The 22,048-nt window shown below is 50.3% G+C and overlaps 3 protein-coding genes across 3 annotated transcripts; 1 reads left to right on the top strand and 2 right to left on the bottom strand.

Moving 5' to 3' along the window:
• Positions 1 to 137: 137 nt before the first annotated feature.
• B0J16DRAFT_338108 (uncharacterized protein) lies at positions 138 to 1,275 on the top strand. The gene is made up of 3 exons (XM_046127418.1): positions 138 to 295; positions 419 to 757; positions 812 to 1,275. The coding sequence occupies exons 1-3, from the start codon at positions 178 to 180 to the stop codon at positions 1,000 to 1,002; spliced, it is 648 nt and encodes a 215-aa protein (XP_045984731.1). The 5' UTR covers positions 138 to 177; the 3' UTR covers positions 1,003 to 1,275.
• A 475-nt stretch (positions 1,276 to 1,750) lies between these two features.
• Positions 1,751 to 4,579, bottom strand: B0J16DRAFT_101979 (uncharacterized protein). Its single transcript, XM_046121286.1, has one exon. The coding sequence runs from the start codon at positions 4,331 to 4,333 to the stop codon at positions 2,024 to 2,026; it is 2,310 nt and encodes a 769-aa protein (XP_045984730.1). The 5' UTR covers positions 4,334 to 4,579; the 3' UTR covers positions 1,751 to 2,023.
• Positions 4,580 to 11,336: 6,757 nt separating this feature from the next.
• On the bottom strand, positions 11,337 to 20,453 carry B0J16DRAFT_354838 (uncharacterized protein; the record flags this gene model as incomplete). The annotated part of the gene is made up of 7 exons (XM_046129394.1): positions 11,337 to 12,516; positions 12,566 to 15,118; positions 15,181 to 15,916; positions 16,632 to 16,696; positions 16,744 to 18,179; positions 18,234 to 19,293; positions 19,351 to 20,453. 7 exons carry the CDS (start codon positions 20,451 to 20,453, stop codon positions 11,337 to 11,339), a joined length of 8,133 nt encoding a protein of 2,710 aa, XP_045984729.1.
• Positions 20,454 to 22,048: the final 1,595 nt, after the last annotated feature.

Below are 22,048 nucleotides of genomic sequence, written 5' to 3'. Positions count from 1 at the left end.
AGTAGGGAGAGATAAAGTCAAGCACGGGGTAAGTGGAGACTAAAGCGATCCCATGCCCCTCCCTGATGGCTTAGTGACGTTGTTTGGGAAGTCATTATCTAAGATTAGCCGTCCACTCGCTGCGCTGTGATATCTAACTCAACCTCTCCATCTCAACTTCTTTCATCTACATCAATCATGCTCGTAGCGCATAATCAAGTACACGACACTTCAAGCAACATGGACTCACAAGAGCCACCAGAGTTTATTCTCGACGTTTTTGCTGATCCGCGCTCTGTTCGCGACGTCGTTAAAGGTTGGTGTTTCTCGTCTCCTGATCCTCATCCTACCCTGGACAAAGCACCCCGCTATCCTCGTGACAACATCAACAATAACAACGATTTACCATGATGAACTCGCTTTAACACGTCTTCTATAGGTATACTTCATACGATATTCTTTCACCGGTTCTTCCCTTCCCTAGTCCCACAAACCCGCGAGGTATTGGACCTTACCCTCCCCTATGTCGACGACAATGAGCTCGAGACCATGATAGAGCAGCGTGTCGCCGCCCTCGAGCGGCAGATAGACACACAGCGCTCATCTGGAGGTTCAAGCAATGCTGCTGGTGGAAGCGCGACTGGTGGGCGCGAACAACTTGTTGTGCAGTTCTTCGAGAAGCGCCGGCGCAAGGCCTGGTTATCTCGCGGAGACGAAGAGGTTTGCTGGGAGTGTTGGACGATTAAAGTAACCGTCGCCGAGCCTAGAACTGAAAGCGGTACGACTCAGGACATGTCTTTCACTCGTGAGGATATCACTGACAACGATAAAGAGCGAGCTAAAGTCCGACGCGCAATGGAACAGACCCTTCTAACAACGGCGATGAAGATTGTCACGTTCGCAAACACGCATAAAGACCACATTCCGCCCATCACCACCCAAGGCACCAACCCGTTCCCTTATAAGATTAACCTCGACCAGAAAGAAGCAACAGGGTGGGCAACACGAATGCGCATATATTAGAAGAACCTGTGGAATAAGCTAGGATCGGGGCTTCAATCTCCCGTAGTGATGTCCCGATCATCAAGTTCTGAAGGGTCAGCTGGCCCGAGCCTCTCGAGGACCACACTGGTAACACACTTGAGTCAAGAGATACTCGCCTGACTCTCCGTGAAGAGCCTGCTCATCCAAGACATGGCAGTGGATATATGTTTAGACTCGAGGCGTTTTTGGAGTTTGTATCAGCGGTTAGATCTAGTCATAATTGATACCCCTTTATTATATAATTCCCAACGCTTGGCTGGCAAATCGTCTGGAAATGTGTCGCTGGTAACGTTGGTCGTAAAGGCCGCACCTAGCTGTCAGCCTTGCACGGCATGCGATAACAAAACACGGCAGCTGACCAGCCCGGACACTCAAAGGCATTCATACTTGACAAGAAAGACGAGGGCTGTACACAGAAATGGTCAAGGCACGGCGCAGACACGGCAGCTTTAAAACATTAGAGTCAATGTATGATAGTGGTTATCGTATGTGGTCAAATGTCCAGACCGTGCCTATTCGTTCCCAAGCTAAGCTTTCCCAAACCAAATAACATGTATCAAAACACGCGAACATACAAGGTGTACGCAATTCCTACCATCATTCCACCTTGAGAACCATCCAACCAACACCGCGCAGGGCTACATAATGTAATGTAAAAGAGTAAAAGCCAGAGCATAATCCATTAACGCACTCAAACACAGATCCCAAAAATGTCTGTTCCGCAACCAAAGCCTTGAGAGCAAGTACAACACGCTCCAAAGTCATTACCGTCGTCAACCGCTAGCTGTGAAGCTAATCCGAGCACTCAGCAAAAACCAAGTCTCGCTGTTCTAGTCCATACCGGACACAACCCAACATCTCTGAAATAGTTGGGCGTAGACCAGGCCGCCTTCCGAGAAATTGCTTGTGTTGTCTTCTTTCGTCAAATCGTGAATGTCATGCATAATTATGCTTATTTCGTCGTCTTGCCACGTTCGTTTTTAATAAAGTCGTCTTCGTCTTAAAATTGAGTCGAAAAGCTTCGGGGTAGTCCGGGCTTGTTGCTCCTCGATGTGTTGTTTTTGTTTGCCTGTGATGTCGAGCCAATCTTGTCAAACCCCTTGAAAATGTCAAAACTGGACATGTCGGTGGAAACACCACCAGGGCTAGGGGGCACAAAGTCCAGTTGGCCTAGAAGAGCCGAGGATGCCCAGTCATTGCTGTCCAGATTGACATTTAGGAAGTTGGCAAATTTGGAGGGGGATTGATTGTTTCGGATAGGCGATTCCTGGAACATCTTGCTTGGTGAGCTCAGGCCTTCAAACGCTTTGCTCGGCGTATCGTATTGGAGAGACTGCTCGGGGGGTCTCAGAAGAGGCGCGGAAGCAATAGGCTTCTTGGTCGCCGAGTTGGTGATATCGCCCAGAACCGACGCAGATACGGTGCGATCAAAACGAGCGCGTTTGACTGAGCGCTTGATGGGAGATCCAGCATCCACTGAGCTCATGGCAGCGAATGTAGCATCATCAATACCGTCAAATCCAGCGAGATCTTGACTAATGGTAAAATCCGCGTCACTCAGAATAGAAGCACCGTAAATTGATTGGTAAACATCCGTGCCCAGATCGAAAGCAGGGCTGTAAGGTGTAAGCTCAGAGTTGCCCCCAACCTTGCGCTCAGGCGACTGGAGCAGGTTTCGCATTCTGTCGCGGTGAAGTCGAAGATTGGTGTTGGGGGACGCTGATGGAGGAGGACGCGGCGGAGGGTTGAGCTTAACCATGGGCGTAATTGGTGGCAGCATCTGTTTCTCGTAGGCTGGTCGCAGAGGCGACGAAGAGACTGGTGGCATGACTGAGTGATACCGTGTCTTGCTTGGGCTGAAAGGCGAGGAGTTTCGGAGACGGGCAATCTCTTCCTCGGCACGACCCCTTGACTTATTTCGTGGTCGATCAGCTTCCGATGTGAGCATAAACTTTTGGCTGGGTCGGATGGCCGAAGATTCGAGGGAAGAGATGTATCCACTGTCATCCATGGATGCAACTTTGCGCCTATGGGATCGTGAGACCGACGAAGCCAAGTTTCGGGCAAGCGGAGGGGGCGTATTGCTCTGGTGATCCACATGACGGGAGACAGGCGGTGACGAATGCATAGCGGCAGGGAGTGGCGAGTAGAGATAGGAATCGAGAGAAACGTCGTGTTCAATCTTGTCCGCAACATCTTCGGGGCCAATGTTATCGGAGACGGGAATTGTAGCATCAGATGAGAGATCCACGGGCATCGACATGGTGGCCTGAGAAGTAGGAAGGGGCGGTAGAGCGGACTGACTGACGGGCACGGGGGGAGGCAGCGTGGGCTCCTGAGTAGGTGCAGAAGCCGGACGAGAGGGCTCGAGGCGAGTCGAAATAACGTGGAGGCTGTCTGAGCCAGAGGCGGATTTGCGAGTCGGCTTCTTGTTCAAGTATTGCGCTTCGTAGCCAGGCTTGATCACCCAGTAGTGGCCCTTGCCAGGATCGTCTTTGGGTCTCTCGACTTTCATAAAGGCCTTCTGTAGACTAAGGTTGTGTCGAATGCTGTTCTGCCAGCCGGCGTCGGTAGGACTGTAAAAGGAGAAGTTGTCGCTGATCCAATTGTAAATCTGGGAGAGCGTGAGCTTTCGATTGGGAGATCGGAAGATAGCCATGGCGATCAAGTCGGCGTAACTGAAAGCAGGCTTGCTGCCGTCATCGACAATAGGAGGGAAGGAGTCGTGAGGAGGAACAACTGTCGCGTCCGTCGCGGTTTCCACTGGTGCAGTCATTGGCTCGGATTTTATCTTCTTGACAGATCTGGAATCTTTAATGGGAGCAGCCTCCATCAGAGCGCGCTTGCCGTTTGGTTTTTGATAGTAGTTCTCGACTGACATGTCAATGGCAGGAGGTGCTGGGAAAATTTGTGGGTGGACGTTCTCTTTACCAAAGTCCCAGCCCATGTCGAGGACGTGCTTTTGGGGACCCGTCTTAAAATTCGAGAGGTAAGGCTTCTTTTGCAGGGAATCCGTGGTGTGACCTCGTCTTGATGGAGGTGCCATGGGGACCATGTTTAATTTGTTGCCTTGGGACGTTGTCAAAGGTATTTGCGACGCGGAAGCAGGTCTCTGCTTAAAGGGAGAGTGCACATTGTGCGAGGCGGTGGGCGGGTTGAAGACGACGTTTGAGGATGAGCTAGTCAGGGGCCTTCGGCCTTGCTTTGAGACTGAAGGCATAGGAGCGTGACTGGTCATGGGCGTAGCATTCTCGTCTTGATATATTTGCAATGGCCCAGAAGAACTGGGAAAACGCGTGTGTTTGCCCATAGTGGTGGGAGCAAAAGCTCAATATGGGGGCAGTCGCGCGGTGAGATAGAGCAAAAAAAGGTCGAACCAAACGTGGGACTTTTAATGGAGGTTAGTAAGTTGATACCGGGGACGGGAAGTGGAAGGGGATGACGGTAAGATAACGGCGAAGGTGGGAATAAATGAGTGGACACCGGCAGAGACTAATGGGGAGAGTGCATGACGAGACGAGACGGTAAAGGAAGGGAAGACAAGGGAAGAAAAAGGTCAAAAGGACTTTAGCAACTCACAAGGATGTGCTGGACTGGACGGACCGTGAAGTTCAAGGTAGTAATGAGAGCAGTGGGGCCTGCCTGGACAGGGCTGTCGTGGGTTGGTCTGGGCGCTCAATAGGACGAGCAGCCGGTATTGGTTTTGGTGTAGTATCTGGGGTTCACGGTTCACGGTCTCTGAGAAAGTGGTTCGAATATAGAAGCGAGTTTAGGCGGTCGAGGCGTATATGTCCAAGTCGCGTCGACGAAAGATTATGAACAGCGCAAGGCGGCGTCAGAATATACTCGAGATAGTTGCGAAGCTGGCCAAAGCCATGTACAGTAAGAGATGAGTAGCAGTAGCAAGCGGCGCCGTGAATCAAACAAGGGCCGAGTCGGAATCGGAATGCGATAGAATGCGTACAGCGAGTGGGTGGGTGGGTTATTACTCTTACTCTTTAGGCGAGAACAGACGTCGATTAATCGAAGAAGAAAAGAAGAAGCAATAGAATAAATGGGCTTGCGAATATGCGGGAGGAGTTATGTAGAAGGGTAAGAGTGAGGTGAGGGTGAGGGTGAGAGAAGTATGGAAGTGAGAGCAAGGTGAGGAGAAGAGAGCAGAGAGATGATTGAAGATGCAGATGCAGCCAAGCAAAGTGAGGTGAGTTTGGTACCTAGACCCAGGCCACACCGGGCAGTCCAGGCAAGAAAAGGCCCTATGAAAGGGCTAGTGGCAGTGGCAGTTGGCAGCTGGCAGCAGCTGGCGGGCGGAGGCGTCCTGTATTTGCCCACTACCTACACTGTAGCAATAGCAGTAGCGTCTGGCCGCAGTGTGTGCGGCCTAGTAGTGGAGACTTTCAAGACTGGGCGCAGGGAGGATGATGAGAACAGAACGGTCCAATGAACAGGGATTGGATGGAGAGCGTCCGGGCTGACACGACACGCCGAGGAGCAGCCAAAGAGGGGGCTCTGCGTGAGCACTGTCTCTCTTTTGCCTTGGTAGTATAAGATTGAGTTGAGTTCAAATCAGTCAGTCAAACGGACAAAGCGAGACGAGACTGATGTCATGAAGATTTTAATCTCGGATGAGAGCAATGCAATGCAATGAAATATCCTGAAAAAGAAGAGAGAGAAAGGAAGAGAGAACGAGATCAAAACGAAGAGGGGAAGACAGCCCAGGACAGGATAGAAGATGTCGAGATGCACAACGATAGGACAGGATACAGCACGATAACCACCAGATGGTAGGGAGTGTGCAGCATGAAAGCGAGGGTGTGCTGTTACGTGTTTCGGGAATGGGCGATTGATTGAAGTGAAAAAAGAGCCTGAGCCGACCAAAGGGAGGTTCAAGATGGTGCTTGAACTGGTAGAGGCTCGCGAGGTGTGGGTCGAAGGGAGATCTAGGGGCGTGTGACGCGTAGAATTTACAGGGGTCCAACCTGCTGGACTGCACTGCACTGTACCGTACTGTACTGTAGGTACTTAACTGTAACGCTACCGTCCAGAGGTTCATGAATGGATGGAGACGGCATTATCGATCACCACCTCAAGCGAAGCGAAGCGCCCTCATCCTCGGCCTTGGACGCGCGCGTTCAACCCAGAGCTTTGATTGGCCTAGGATACTCAAAGAGGTTCTCAAGATACGAATGAAACTGACTGAATTGGATGCGGGGGATTGGAAAGAGACCGGGACAAAGAAAGAGACTCGATAAGAAAAGCCTCGTTGCTTCAAAGTCAACCAAACACATAAGTCGGTTTCGTGGTGAGACATTCACTCCGTCATCTTTCGAGTGAGAGAAATGGAGGTTGAATGACTTTTCCCCTCAGACTTATGCAACCACTTGTTCAGCCGGCCATGCTACTGTAGCTATTCACGGCCCTATTTTGGAGAGTGCCCGTGTTTGGGCCTGATTCTGGCACCATGGGCATTCTATTCTTTTTGATTTACAGGCTGCATATTGTACTGTACTGTATGTATGTATGTAGGGTAAAGATGGTGCCATGGATGGATATCTCCACCAACACCAGCAGATCTCGATCTTTTTTGCTCTAATCGTCCTGCACTCCAGGATTATCCTCCCTTGCTCCGTATTTACCAAGTACTGTATTATAACCGCGCAGTAGTGCCATGTTTCTACTCTGTTCCGTTCCGTTTGCTCCGACAAGTAATTACAGGACAGGTGAATACGTATCGGAAAGTGGTACTTCCAAGATTTGCAGACGAGATGAGATGAGATGAGATGAGATGCGATGCGATGCAAGAGAATATGCTGTACTTTTGCTGTACGCTCCTGCTTCCGGATCAGATACTGGGATTGTGCTGTTGGTGCCGATCATAGGTACATTGGGTGCGAAGTCTGTAAGCTGGACATCCATGGGGGTTACAGTACAGTACATGCCTACAAAATGATTCCTCCTTGATATCTGTTTTACTTTTTTTCTTTTTTGCCCATCTTTATTAAAAATTGTTTCTGTCTTGTCAAATATCACATACATACACAGCCCTAGATTGACGTTTGACAGCTGCTGCAAAGAAAAGTAAACGGACGGGAGCGACAAAAGATAAACGAGAACGCCAATGACCTTGACCCATGCTATACCTTAACCAGACCAACAGCCAGCCACAATTCAATAGCAACCATGATCAGGATCTATCTAGAAAGACGTCTTCAACAAACAGTTTTCAGGACGCCTCTTTTCTTCATCAACGTGTTCTTTTCCCTCTAGGCTCTACCGTACACATCAATATCCCTCATTCTGTACTGTACTGTGCAGTAACCCTACAGGCATAAACTCCCGCCAGGGTATCCGTAGAATGTAACGGGAGATGATCATGGAGGATAGCCATAGCCATAACCATAGCCCTCCCACCCCCGCTCGAACCCATTATTCTCAACAAGGATCCTTAAATAACGATTGGTCGGATTGGGAATGCTTGCTTGGCAAAACCAAGGCAGTCAAGTCAAGAAAGAACCGTTTTTTGACCGAACTCTTTGGTAAAACGGCCGTCAGGAAGACAAAGAAAAAGGTGTACAGAGCAGAGAATCGAGACCAGGGTCAAGGTCAGGTCAGGTCAGAATAGACCAGGTCAGACCAGGTCAAGCAAGGTCAGTGCGCCAAGTTCTCATTCTTGATCTCTTTGTCCTGTTTCTAAACTCAAGAGTGTGGGTGGGATTGAATGGATGGATGAAAGTGTATGGCCTCGTCCATGTCCATGTCCATGTCCATGATCTACTGATCGACTTTCAAGTTGGTCACGTCTTTTGGCCTGGCCACGTCGCAAATCTTTTTTGTTTAGATTGTAGTTGATGATAACCAATCAAGTCTGACCAACCTTAAGGGTCTGTTGCATGAGAAGAAGAAAGGAAAAGAGAGTGCGTCTCAGAATTGCTGTATGAACTATGTGCAGTATCCGTAGTTTGAGAGCTGTACAGTAAATTGCAGCAGTTTCCCCGCACTATCGTTTCGTCATCCAATGCTCATTGTGTCGTTTACTTCTTTAATAAAAAGGAACAATGGATCTAGGTAGGAACTGGAATCAATTAATGGGGCTCAACAAAAGAGGACCGACTACTGCCACATGCTAATTAGAATCTAACCTCCCTTGCATGTGAAGAATTCGGTTCAGCAGACATTGAGTTTTTTGTCCATAATTGGCTTTCTTAGACTGACCTAATCGAGGCTGAATACATAAAAAGCAAGCAAGCGGGCAAGCCATGTGCTAATCTACTAACCATAATCACAATCTATCCGATCCGATTCCGTAATACGAACGAACCCCTCTTTCTCCCTTCCTTTGAGTTTCATTGTTCTACCTCCATGCTAAGATCGACTGCACTCTGCAGCCTTGATAATTTCGGGGACTTGGGGGTTCAAGACATCCAGTTGAAGATCAAAAGTAAACAATTGGACAGACTCGACCACGTTTAGACTATATTTTGGATGAGGCAGAGTCTATTGCCATGATGTCAAGCTATGCAGCCACATGGTAAACACACTTCTGAATAGCCAATTCTAGTAAAACGCATGTAGTAAAACCAACAGGGTCCTGCTGGGAAAGAGACAGAGAGAGAGTCGATAACCGAAAAAGAGACAAACCCGCCTCAAGTGTAACCAAGATTTATTATGGTGGATGGCCTAGCACAGTTCCAGTCTAGAGTTGATCAGTAGTCGGTGATCCTTGCCCCATCGTCGGATAGATCATTCAAGTTTCAGCTGTCAATGGTTTCTTACCTGCAGGCAGACTGCAGTTGATACTGTACGGTATCCGTACAGTGAAAGAGTGAAATATGGCGCAGCATATCTCGGCTTAAAGGAGGGGAAAACCTGAATAATCCATGTCAAAAATCAGGTATAGAGAGTACAGTATCATTCTTTACTGTGCATTGAGGCGTCATCATGATAAAGCCACAGAGTTACTCTCGTTCGTATCCGAAGCTTACGACGCGTTTCTCCTCACGCGTTTCCAAAAGTCGAGATGACTACATTATTTACTCATTACCTCTTTGGGTAATAACCCAACAAACTCTACTCCAACTCCAACCTCTTTTTGACTTCATCCACCAAAAGGAATGATAGAGAGCATCTAATGCAACCCAATATGCGACCTTTTACAGCTGACTTCTATGAATGATCTGACCTGTTATTATCGTCGTCATCATCGATTAATTAATCAATCCATTTAATTAAATCACATACAATTACTTTGACCGCTCTTTTGTCCACACACTCTCTCCCTTCTATCGGATTATATCCGTCGCCTCGCAAGATATGACCCAAACTTAACTTTTTAGTATGTATCAGGCTCGAGTGGAATCGAATCCATCCCTGAAATGGAATCCATAATGGTCCCGTCTCTTAATTCTCTCCGTCTATTACTGTACTGTACTGTGGCCTGGTCCAAGGTGACATCATGACCGCTGTCAGTCAGTGTTAGTGTCAGAACCAAAGAATCCTGGCTCATCCTTTTTTGTGTGATTGATTTCTTTAAAAAGAAGCTGATCAAGGTCTCGTGCTCCATATTCAATTAAACTAGTATCCACATCGAACACGCTCCACGAAGCTATTCGCTCCAGCTTCCATATCCCAGCACCTCCAAGAGTCAAGAGTCAAGGGTCAGGGCCAGGCCAGGCCAGGCCATTCTTCTTCTCTTTTTTTTCTCCGCACATTCACAATTCACATTCCTCAAGCAAGGGCTTTAAATGCTTGCTGATATTGGCATTCGGGGAAGGATTGCTGCCTTGTTGGATAAATGGATCCAAGTACGGATATGGAAGCAAAGATAGATAGATGAAACATAAATCCAGGGGTGGTAAAAGTTAAAGATCCAGAACAGAAACCACATAGTAGGTAGACTAATATCATATCAGCCGTTTTTTTTGTTGCATAATAGTATAGATCTATTAATCTTGCACAATCAGGTTTCTCCAAAAGCAAAGACCGTTCTTGAAACTTTGACAACTCATCTAATCTAGTTCCCCCAGAGTTAGACTACCTACTAGTTAGTTAGAGATTGGCCCTGTGCATTGAGGCCAGACAGATGCTCAAGGTTGATCTGAGCTTTTCATCCAGTCAGATGTTCAATTCTCTTTCTTTTCTTCTTTGCTTTGCCTCTTTGAGAGGACTGTGTCTGTGTGTTTCGAGAAACCAAGATCCACCCGTATAATTCTGACCCTGCCTATCGTGGAGTTCTCTGAACACAGGTCATCTATCCCTGCGTATATCGGACGCTCCGTTGGGTATATTCGGTACATATCCCAATACAGCGACTTAGTCCAGCACTTCCATAGCTGATACCATGCCCCCCCCTGCCCTCTTAGTCTTTAGTCTTCTTGACCAAGCTTCCGGCATATCTCGGCCCCATCTCCGGCAGACGGTCTGCTGGTGGTGTAACAGCACTATCCTACCCATCCCCGGTGGCCCGCCTGGATCTTTCTATGGGCTGTAATTTCTATACATTCACCACTAACACATCTCATTAATATCCTCCTCAAAGGCATAGCTCAACCCGACTCGTAAGGAATGAGAAACATCGTCGAGAACACAACCTCGGCTCTCTGACATGCCGTGTCTGACTGAATTCTGACCTTGTACATCCTTGCACTTCTCGTCTAATCCCGACTTTTTCATGTTTCATTTAGATTGCCATGTCCACTTGCACCACCTCGCCATCTCGTCTGCTTAGCATGCTCAGCATGCCTGTCGTGAACTGCCACTGAACTGCTTCCTTCTAGTTTCCGTTAGTGATCAAGCTTTAATGACAAAATTTCACCTTCAAAAAGCTTGGGCAAAGCCGAGACCACTTTCGTAATGCCCTCTAGTATGTGCCTATATAGTGCAAACCCCGACGGCAATGACCGAAGTAACTTGAGACTTGACTGAGACCGTTTCAAAGCCAACGTATTACGATCTGAGCCATATGTAGTCACCGATGTCGATCGGAGCACGAGACTGGATCACCATTATCGTGAAGCGGCATCGTGCTTTACCTTGTGGCTTCACAGCATAACTCGCAACGTTTCTCCACATAGGACGTCTCGCCTCGGACAGGAGAAGGTCTTCCGCTATATCATGTCATGTCATGTCACAATGGCAATACCGAAGAGTCAGGGCCACGATGTAATCGTATTCCAAACTACCAACATTATCAACTACCTAATAGCTATACGCCTCACACAAAATACCATTCCTTGCTCAACGTCACACCTGCCCCGGGTCCCACCTCATCATCAGCAGCAGTCCGCTTACTTCTCCAATTGATGCTTGCAAAATCACTATTCCAAAACTCGTCCAGCGACCGCGGCTGCGCTGCTGTCCTTGGTTTTTGTCTTTTTGAGAGACCTGCCCAGCTGGATCTCGCTCAGGAAACCAGCGGGTCGACCACCACCGGAAGGAGGAGCAGGCGCACCGCCGGGAGGTGGTGGAGGAGGAGGAGCGCCGCCCATAGGAGGGGGAGGAGGAGGGGGCGCACCAGCTGATGGCATCGGGGGTGGTGGAGGTGGCGGAGCCGAAGGAGCGTCGCTTCCGGGCATGGGAGGTGGCGGAGGAGGAGCACTGGGCGTATCACTGCTGGGCATCGGTGGAGGAGGCGGAGGAGGTGGAGGTGAAGACACCGGAGCTCCACCATCGTCGTTCGGCGCCGAAGGAGCGGGAGGAGGTGTGCTAGCCCAGGCAGAAGTCTGAGCAGGACTGTTCGTTGCCGATTCTCTACCGGCTGCTGACAAAGGACGAGGAGGTGCCATAGTGCCGAACAACATAGAGGCCAGCTGGGCTGCACTTCCACCACCGGGTCGCTCGTCGTCGGAATCGTCGTCCTTATCGTCGTTGTCAGAGCCCCAGTCGTCCGTGTCTGCACGGCGGCGAGAAACCGGGGCAGAGGGAGGCCTGGCCTCTTGGTTCTGTGTCATCCTATGGAAAGGGTTTGTGGCCGAAGGTGCTGGCGCAGCAGGCGCCGGAGAAGTAGCAGCTGGTGCACTCTCGTTCGACTGGGACATCATCCTGAAGAATGGGTTCTTACTCTCAGTCTCACTAGGTGGCGATGTAACAACTGTCGGGGGAGCAGGAGGAGACGAGACAGCCTCAGCAGGCGGCGGCGAGGGCTTCTTGTCCTCCTCCTGGCTAGCCACTTGGCTGTCGCTTCTCGTAGGCGTGGAAGCCTGTGGAGTGATCTGCTGAGGACCTTCATCCTCATCAGATGAACTATCATCACCTTCCATAGACTCAAGCTGACGTTGAAGTTCAAGCTCACGCTGGCGGGCGGCCTCAATCTCAGCCCGTCTAGCAGCAAGCTTGGCCTCCTTATCCTTAGCCTCGGCCATGGCAGCCTTCTTTCGCTTCTTCTCTTCTTCCTTGCGGAGCTTGCCTTGCTTCACTTGCTCCTCAAGTGCCTTGAGACGGGCTTCGGAAGCCTCCCGTTCCTTGGCAAGATCGTCCTCCTGTTCCTTTGCATCTTCCCTGTGAAATAGTTAGTATTGTGATCGTACGCTTCTGATGTAGCACTTACTCCATTTTTTGTGTCTCGCGCTGTTGCTCCTCGTGCTCGGCAGCAAGTCTCTCTTCCTCAGCCTGCTTGGCAGTAGCTTCCTCATTGGCCTTCTTTGAAGCCTCTTGGTCTGCCTCAGGCTTGCCACGGTGTCTGGTTGGTGGAGGAGGAGGTTGCTTCTTGCCCTCAGCCTTGGACTGTTCAGCAGGAGGAGGGGGCCCTCCCTGTTCCTCAGCAAGACGAGCTTGACGATCAGCCTCCCTACGGGCATCTTCCTCCTCGGCCTGTCGTAGTTTCGCAGCTCGCTCAGCTCGCTCGCGCTCCATACGCTGGGCAGCTGTTTCGCCGGCCTTTGTAGGGGCCTTGATTCCTAGAGCAGCCAATCTCTCGGCCATACGTTGCTCAGCCTGCTGCTTGATGAAAGCGGCTCGCTCCTCGGGGGTTTTATAAGCGGAGTACGATCCTCCAGTGGGCGTGGAAGTACGCGAGGTTGAGACAGGCTCCTCTACTCGGGGACTGGCGACACGTTCTGGTCGAGGCTCCTCACTGCGAGCAGAGCTTCTGGCAGGTCGCTTATCTTGAGCACGAACACGGGCACTGCGGCTTTCACGCTGGAGATCGAAGATGAAGTCGCGAACCTCATCCTCTACTCCAAGTGCATCCTCCCAGCGGCGCTTCTCATGCTCACTAGTGTTGTCACGGCCGCCCTCCTTCAGGCTGTCCTCGATGCCACGAGCAAAGTCTCGAACGCTCTCCTCAACATCACGGACCATGCGCTCGTTACTCTCCTTTTCGTTCTTGACCTTAATGCTCTCTTCCTCAAGTCGCTTGGGCGCATCGACATCCTCAGTGCCAACGTCAACCTTCTTGCCGGTCAGAGCAGCAGTTCGTTGCTGCATCATGGCCTTGGCTCTAGCCTTGAGACGATCTGACTCTGTCACAGTACCGCCAGGTCCGGTCCCAACAATAGGAGCACCGCTATTAGGATGGGCCTTGGCATCTTTGATGCGGAAGAGTTCCAGTCTAGCGTCCATGATAGCCTTCTCAGTTCTTCGTACCTGAGAAGCAAGCTCGGGAACCTTATCAGTGAGGTTCTGGAGCTGGCGCTTGAGAGTTCGTCGCTCAGCCTCAGAATCTCCGCTTGCCAGGGCGGCGTCAGGGTGAGAATCAATATCCTCTTGAATGCGACGAATGCGGCGATAAAGCTCGTCGGCCTCACGTCGGTCACGGCGATCGAGAATATCATCCTCCTCAAAGTTCTTCTCATCAGCAAAGTCCATGGCATCCAAAAGAACCTCCTTCTCCTTAATCTTCTTTTTTAGTTGATCGAGAGTCAGCTCGTCATTCGAAGCAACAGAGGCAGGAGACTCGGGCCGAGGGGAGTTGTTGCCGACCCTGCGACGAGCGCTTGATCTGTAACCAAACTGCTCGTCTTCATTCTTGAAGACCGTGGCATCCTTTCGGCCAGCGACGGCTCCAGCGGGGGCACCCCTAAGTGAGCGGTTCTTCATGTAACTCACGCCTGTCTTCTGAGGCAACAGAGCCGCGCCGGACTTGGTGCGGAACTCAGACTCATCGTGGAGCATCGACTTCAAAGTACCGATCGACTTGCTGAAGTTGCGGGTCGAAGGAGGAACAAGTTCGGCAGGGAGATTGTTGGGCAAAGGATAACCGTTGAGCTTTCTGTAGATCAAATGCATGGCAACCGCGAATTCATCGAGATCCAGACGGCCCTTGTTGCCGTGATCAGCCAAAGTCCAAACGCGTTCCAGGTCAGGTTTCTCGAGACCACTTTGTCCAAAGATTTCAATGGCCTGGTCGCCGCCTATGTAGCCCTTGCCAAGACCATCCCAAGCCTTGAAAAGCGAGTCGTAACGGGTCTTCTCTTCCTTTGTAATAGCCCAAGGAATCACAGCGTTTCCTTGAAGACCCTGAGTGGTGAAGTTTCCGGCTTCGCGACCTTGTTGAGGCATCATCTGAGCCTGGAGGGCATCAATGTTGGGCAGACCGGTCGCAGGCGCATTAACAAGGCCCCATTGACCAGGTCGTCCAGTAGGTTGGGCATTCAGAGGAGCTGCCATACCACCCGCAGCACCAGGAGTCAGTGATTGACCGTAGCCCGTGGGCATAGGAGGCATAGGAGGTCGGGGACCGTTGTATCCGGTAGGTTGGGGGTTTTGCATTCCGGGAAAACCAGTTTGCTGGCTCTGCAGACCCTGCTGTTGTCCGAATCCTGTCTGCTGCCCAGGAAATCCCGTCATCTGCGCTTGAAGCAACTGCGCATTGGAAGCTTGGGGTTGAGGTGGGGGCTGCTGAGGTTGAGGTTGCTGGATAGTCGGGGGAGTCGCCGTATTGGTCCTGATATCAGGGGTGGAGGAAGCACCGCCCGAAGCAGCGGCATCGTCGGCAACACTGAAGCTAATGATATCGACCATGCTCGAAACCTCGTTCTTGATGTTGTCGGGTAGGCTGGGCGGCAGCTGCTTGCCGGTAAGCTTCAAGTTGCACAGATACATGGCGAGAGCGAATTCGGGGAAATAGAGCTGGCCAGCACGTGTGGTATCGGCAAGAGTCCTAGTTAATGTTAGCACTGTTAATCATAGCTGCATATAAAAGGCAGCAGGAGCAATTCATACCAGATATGGGATAGAGAGTCGCCATCGAGTCTTGAGCGCATGAGCAAATCGCGCGCCTTCTCTCCCGACATGGTCATCCCACCATCACCAACAGCGGACTTGAACAAGGTTTCAAACTTGGCTTGATCCTGTGCTGTTATGAAAGAGAGACGGATGTTAGGGATCTTGTTAGGCTGCGGCTTTTCTGGCCTTCGACCTCTTGGCTTCGCAGTACCACCTGTCTGGAAGGACGCAGCCATCTCAGTGAAACCAGTAGCTTGGGGCTTCATTGGCACTGCAGGGGGGTTGGATGGCCCAGATGCTTGCTGGGGCGAGGCAGAGAAGCCGGTAGGCTGTTGCTGTTGCTGTTGGAATTGCTGCTGGAACTGGGGTGGGATCGAGGGCATCGCAGGAGCACCAGTCTGGAAGGACTGCTGCTGCTGAGGTTGCTGCTGCTGCTGGCCAGGGAACCCAGTGAATTGTTGCTGAAGAGGCTGCTGCGGTTGTAGTCCCTGGCCTTGCATTGGAAAGCCGGTATACTGTTGCTGCAAAGGAGCTTGTCCGAAGCCTGTGGGTTGAGGCGCAAAGGGACTGGGTTGCTGACCGGGTTGCTGCTGGCCAGCGCCCATATTACCAAAAGATCCTCCGCCATACTGCTGCTGCTGCTGGCCAGGTCGCTGGCTATTGCCGCCTAAAAAGGCGTTCGAGTTGGAATACATTGTGGGCTGGTTCCTATTCCCAAGACCACGTACGAGATCTCGTTCGGGGGGTTACGAGGAGGCGCTAAATTCGGGGGTTGCGAGGAACCGAAGACAGTCTCCGGAGCGCGGAAGCTCCTATAGTAAAAGTTGAAGCTTGAAAAATGCAATGAAAAGATGAGAAATAGAATATTAAAGGACTGTAAGGCCCTCAGTCTGTAGTCGCGAAGTGGACAGAGGGCATCCACTGGATTGGATGTGATGATGGAGGAGAGTAAGAGAGAGTGGCTTCGTACGTGATGACGAGCGTCGTCTTGGGCAGGTTGCTGTAGGTTTCTAGTGGAGAGTCCCCCCCATGGAGTGCAGCCGGAGCGCTTCTAGTGGCCCGCCAAGTTACCTGTGGGCTTTTTACAGGGGAATGGAAGCCCAAAGCAAATTGAGGTGGCTGAGACCTGGACGCGACCCGGACAGGACGGGACTCTCCCTATCTCCTAAGTTGGAACCTTCAACTGGGTAGACAGGGATTGGCGGTCTTTTCCTATCTTGAGCTTAGCCTTCTTGTACAAAGCTATCGTGGATACTAACATATGCACCATGACGACGCATGCACTATGGTACTATTGTAGAATTATCAACTGTTCTGAGACATGTGAAGAAGACATTGAATTCGATTCATCTAAAAAGTAGAACTAGTGAAGGGTATCAAGAGTAGTTTATACGCAAAAGAAAATGCAACAAGAACACCATGACCTCCAGACGCCTGCTTCCGTATACCATATGCCCAATAACAAAAAGAACTCCAGAATGACCAGAAAAGATTCGAGCACAATATCGTCGTCCTTGCACATATTTTCTCCATTATAAGTTATCATTATCCTCATCTCACGTGTGCCGTTCGTCAAACTGCACCCCATGCTCCTCTTCCTCAATGCACCCAGCCTCATCACTCCAGAATCGTCGATGAGCTCGTAATTCTAGTCCGAACTCAGTATCATGAGGGTCTGCAAAGCTGTACTCGTAATCGAGGCCATCATCATGCCCGTTTTGCTGGTGCCCAACAAGGTATTCTTTATCGATTGGACTGTCAGGCTCAGGAGGGGTAGGAATTGCTGAGCCCGTGCTTGGGCTCTCAGCTGCACTGATGCCCCCTTCACTCGAGACGATGGAGTACGATCTTGACCAAGATCTCGTAACTCTGGCGCCGGGCTCTGCGCTGACGAGGCGAGCTGGACCCAAGGAGATCATGCTTGCTCTCTTGTTGCCCAGGTAAGGGTTGGATGCACGGCGATTCAACGCCCTCTTGGATTCAAAGGCTCGAAGCGCCAATCCACCAAATGCTTTGGAGAAGTCCTCTTCACCATCGCAAACCATGTATCCCTCCCCCGAGTCGAAACGACCATCTTCACCCTCCTCGAACAACAGTCGGTTCCGCTCCAAAACCTCTTGTTGTGTGTGGACAGCGTCTTCCCATCCATCTCGCAGTTGCTGCGCCAAGGGCTCACTGACGCTCTGTGGAACCTTCTCGTGTCGCAGCTTAGACATCATGGATTGCCTACGTACCGAGGTTGTTGCAGTCGCCACGGCGCTATCCACAGACTTTTGAATGGTCAGGGCAAGATCGCGATCCGAGAAGGCTGAGAAATAGCGAATCGTCGTACTGTCGCTCAAATGTCGTACGAGATGTCTAAAATTAGAGAGATTGAAATCGTTTCCTTCACAGTCCAAGCTGTGGAGTGTTTTATTAGCAGAGATGGCTTCAGCCAGGTCTCCAATATTGACGTTGAGCATCTGACTTCGTACGCGCAGATGTTCCAGTCGAGTGTTAAATCGAAGGCCAGCAAGTGATTTAGAAAACCCTCGTCCAAGACGTCCCTCGTCTAACTTCGCATCGAATCCAGAAAGGTCGAGGAACCTGATCGTGTGATTCTGTGAGAAGAGATTCGAGAGCGCTTTGCAAGCCGTCTCGCTGGCCGAGTCAGGGGTAGCGGTTCCAGCAAGACTCAAGCACTCGATTGTCTGATTGGCTGTCAACGCCTTTAGAAGTTTGATGTAGTTGGCCTCCAAAGCAAACTCAACCATCTGCACGAAGAGACCCCAAGGCCCATAGCATTCGGTAATAACAGCACACAAATCGTCAATGCCCTCGTCTAGACGATTGCTGTTGATGTAAAGTGTGATCTGTCTACCTGGGCCCATTGCATAGAACATCTGTGCAATTTGGGCACCCGTTAGGCCGCATTTGCTCAACCGAAGAACTCGGAGGCTTTCTGAGTTCTGTGATGCCAGATACCCAGTCAAGATATCGACCGTCGGACCGTTTAGCTGGGCAAGCTTTGTTAGCGTTTGTCAACTTGGTCATAAAAGGTGTTTACTTACAGCAATTCCGGACAGGTCGAGCTCCTCTAGACGCCAGGAGTTCAGCACATAGTCTTCAAATAATGGGACATTGTATGGGATTCGGGTGTTGCCAGCAATATTCAGCTTTCTTATAGCCTGAAGTTGACTGAGAGAGTCGCGAATGATCTCGAACTTGACTGTGCCCTGGTTCTCGGAAGTGTCGATATGTTGTAGATTGGCACCCTGGCCCGGTATGCCTGTCCAGAGAGTGGTGAGACCCTCATCGCCCAATCCACAGTTGGAAAAGTCAAGCTTCTTCATGTAAACTTCATCAAGAACGAGAAGATTGGCCAGCTCCTCAATGTCGTTCGGCGCAATGAGGTTTCCAGACATGGTGATGCTGTGACATAGGCATGCTTGGCGTTTCAGCAAGAGCAGGATAGGTCGCAAAACCTCTGAACTGACTCTGCGGACACCTTCAGGGTCCTTGGAGCGACCAACGATGCTTCGAGGGCCCAAGATATTCCTCAGATCCATACTTCGTATGGATTCTGATGAGAAAGCCAGGGCATGAATCTCCTGACTGAGGACAGAAGATTGCATGAGGAGATCATAATGCTCTTCAGAAATTTTGACACCGTTTAGTGATGTGTAAGCAATAGTATCTCCAAAGTGTGAATAGTCCTTCTTTCCGGCAAGACCGGATAAATCAATGTTACGGAAGGACAACTCTTTGAAATAGCTGTTGTAACGGAGAGCCCGGAATAGTGCAAGTAATTGCAGAGTAGAATATGGCTGGCTGGCGGGTGGCAGAAGGCGGAAGGCTGGCTGGGAGGGCGTGTTCCATTCAATGGTCCAGCTTGGAACCTGAACCTTGAACGCGGCACAATACGCGTGTAGGCTTCGTTCGAGGCCTCCCAAATCGTTCCCAGAGGTCAATTGAAGTGGCGGCGGAAGTCCCTTGATATCGAAAATAGCCTTTTGTAAATGCTGTGGCCACATGGGCTTCAGCTCTCGATCTACTTTGGTCATGGACTCGATAACATGCCGGTAGTGCACACTGGCAAGCTCGAGTCTGTTTTCACGTCCAAGTGGTAATCTGGTACACGCATTAGTATACAAATGCATGCTTCATAGGGCTTCTAATATGGCTTACCGAAAACTCATCACAAACCGTTGCTCATGTGAGGCAACGGATGCCCGGAACCGTATGAGCGAGACGGTACCGTAGGATTGGACCTTCACACGCAGGTCACCAGGGGCAGTTGTATATTCCGCCTTGAGAACCTCCAAAAAGTACAACATAGCCGGTCCAATAACAATATAAAATGAGGATCCATCCGAGAAGTGCTGAGAATCATCACTGGAGCTGGACTTCTGGGATGCACCAACTGTGCGTTTGACGACGGGAAATGTCAATATTTTCGAGGTAGACGGGTTCGAATCGGGTTCTGTAGTTTCCACAATGTGATTGACTCTCGCTTTCAGATTGCCTGGTATTAGGGATGGGGACGGAGATCGTCTATGGCTCACCCTGCAAGCTCGTTGAATATTCGCTAGCCAGTCATCACGATCCTTGGGTAACATAAAAAACAAATGAGCCTTGGAGTAGGCCAGCTTAGGCCATTGGGAGAACCACCAAACTTCGATGCCAAATCGAGGGCTCGAGCCTTCTTCGTTGAAGACCCCAACAATAGAACGCAAAGGGATTTCCATGCGTACATCGGAAGAGGATTTGCTTGTGTTGCTATGCGAGTTGCTCGGTTTCAATGTTCCATCACCCGTCCTAATCTGTGGGAAAGCAGCTTTTGCGCCTTCTACGCCACCAAATTTTATCAAACAGGCGTCCGTTAGTACCAGATACTCGGCACGGGCTTTCAGGAGCGTGACGTCAGTTTTGAGTGGTCCGGATTGAATAAGTTCCATTGACGAGTAAGGAACTTCAGGAGAAATCACAGGGAATTCGGGAGCGGATGCGCTCATTGGCGAGGCTATTGATACTCGACGATGTATTCTATCGATCATGGACCCCGAGCCAGAATTGGTCTTTTGTAGGCGCCGTATAGAGGAAGAGCTTCGGGATGGGCTATGCGACATGGACTCCATGGAAGAATTGCTGAGCGAACGAAGCGCTTTAGCGAAAACGCGAGGTTTCTTTCCATCGCCATTGTCGAACCCCGTGCCCCCATCGTTGGGAATTGGTACTGGCGGTGTTGTTTTAAGGGTCGGAAGAGTCATCCGCTTCCACTTCTCGTTCATCTTGGTAAGTTTCCGGTTGTGTTTGGACTAAGATCGTCGGCGGTTTTTCGACGTTCGATAAAGGAGTTTCCCAAATCAGTAAAGATAGAGAAACAGGTCAGTTTGCATAGATATGCTCGGCATGCCGACAATATCGAAGATGCACACGACACCAAACTCCAGATTTGAAAACAAGTGCACGTTCGTCCCTTGATGGTGTGATTCCGCAAGCGATAGGGAGATGGGATGGAAGACCGCGGACTGGGTAACAGGGTCGTCTCGACGTCAAGATGTCTCAGGGCTTTCGGTTACGATGCAATGTCGCAGAAAGGTCGAACGAATCAAGCCCAACGGATCCCCCGCACGCGTTGTCGTCGTTATCGAAGCGGGATGTGGGTGCGCCAACGCCTTCGTTGAGCCCAGTCTTTTGGGTTTGGTGGCAGTAAGTAAGTTGAGCGTTGCGGGTAGTATATGGTCGAGGAATGCGCCTCGAGGTTGAGCGCTATTCTATAAGCTGACCACTCAACTGCAATTGCAATTGCAACTGCAACTGCCCCTGTACAATACGACTATTCCAGTCCGGCCGGAGGAGATGAACTTGATAGATACTGCAGACAGTCACGCAAGACAAGAACTCCTTGGAAGAGGAATAGTATATGACAGATACAAACAGTGTGCGAGCAAGAGCAAGAACAGAGCAGGAAAATAGATAAATAAATAGAACAGAACAGAACAGGTCAGAACAGAATGGGAAAAAGTAGATATCACGGTGCGAGCTGAGGTTTCGTATCGGTTGATCGGCGTCGAGGGAATGGCTTGGATGAGACCAATATTGAAAGATGACGTCGTGGTGAGCAGGAGAGTTACTGCAGCTCAGATAAAAAGCATAGGAGATCTAGATCACAGCCGCAGACATGGCATGCTAAGACACTGCCAAGGTCCGTGAACCGATGAGAGGGTAAAGGAAGTCAATACCCAGCAACGCAGTGTAGCGCAGCGTAGAAGATGGTAGCTGTTTAGGAGGCGAGCGAGACGGGAGGCTTGATAATACGAGGCGTGGTATGTGAACTTTCCGATCCGGTGGTCCCGGAGACGAGGACGGTTGGTTCTCGAAGAGGAATGAGAGACAAGTTCAAGGTTGGAACCAAGAAAAAGGAGATGAAAGATAAAAAGAGACAGAACCACCACCAGTGGCGGGTGATGTGATAACAGAAGACGGGATGTCTTTCTTTGACAAAGAGGAGCTAGGTAAGGTAGGTAGGTAATGCACGCAACCAGATGGGCCGCTAACCAAAGAAAGAGATGGATGGATAAGAAGGGATTCTCCTAGGTATCAAAAGAGAGAAAAGTCGAATTGAAAGGAAGGGGAGTAGAAGAGCAAAGAATGAAGTCGTTGGATCTAAGGTCTAGGTCTGGTAAAGCGAGTGAGGGTAGGTATGGTCTGAGGTTACCTTAGGTTCGGGTTGTTTAATGGATCCCACCTACCTTATGGATTGGATTAGATTGGATTGGATCTCACTTACGCACCTAATTTGGGTCCAGCTCACGTCAATTGTCGTCGTCATAAGGACTGCCCGGACTGCTGCGGCTGGGCCTGGCCTGGCCTGGGCGACCTA

Source organism: Fusarium flagelliforme (assembly GCF_020744385.1).
Source record: "Fusarium flagelliforme strain FIESC 12 MPI-CAGE-AA-0113 chromosome Unknown B0J16scaffold_3, whole genome shotgun sequence".
NCBI lineage: Eukaryota > Fungi > Ascomycota > Sordariomycetes > Hypocreales > Nectriaceae > Fusarium > Fusarium flagelliforme.
The sequence above is the reverse complement of the archived record's forward strand: the minus strand, read 5'-3'. Positions and strand labels throughout refer to the sequence as shown.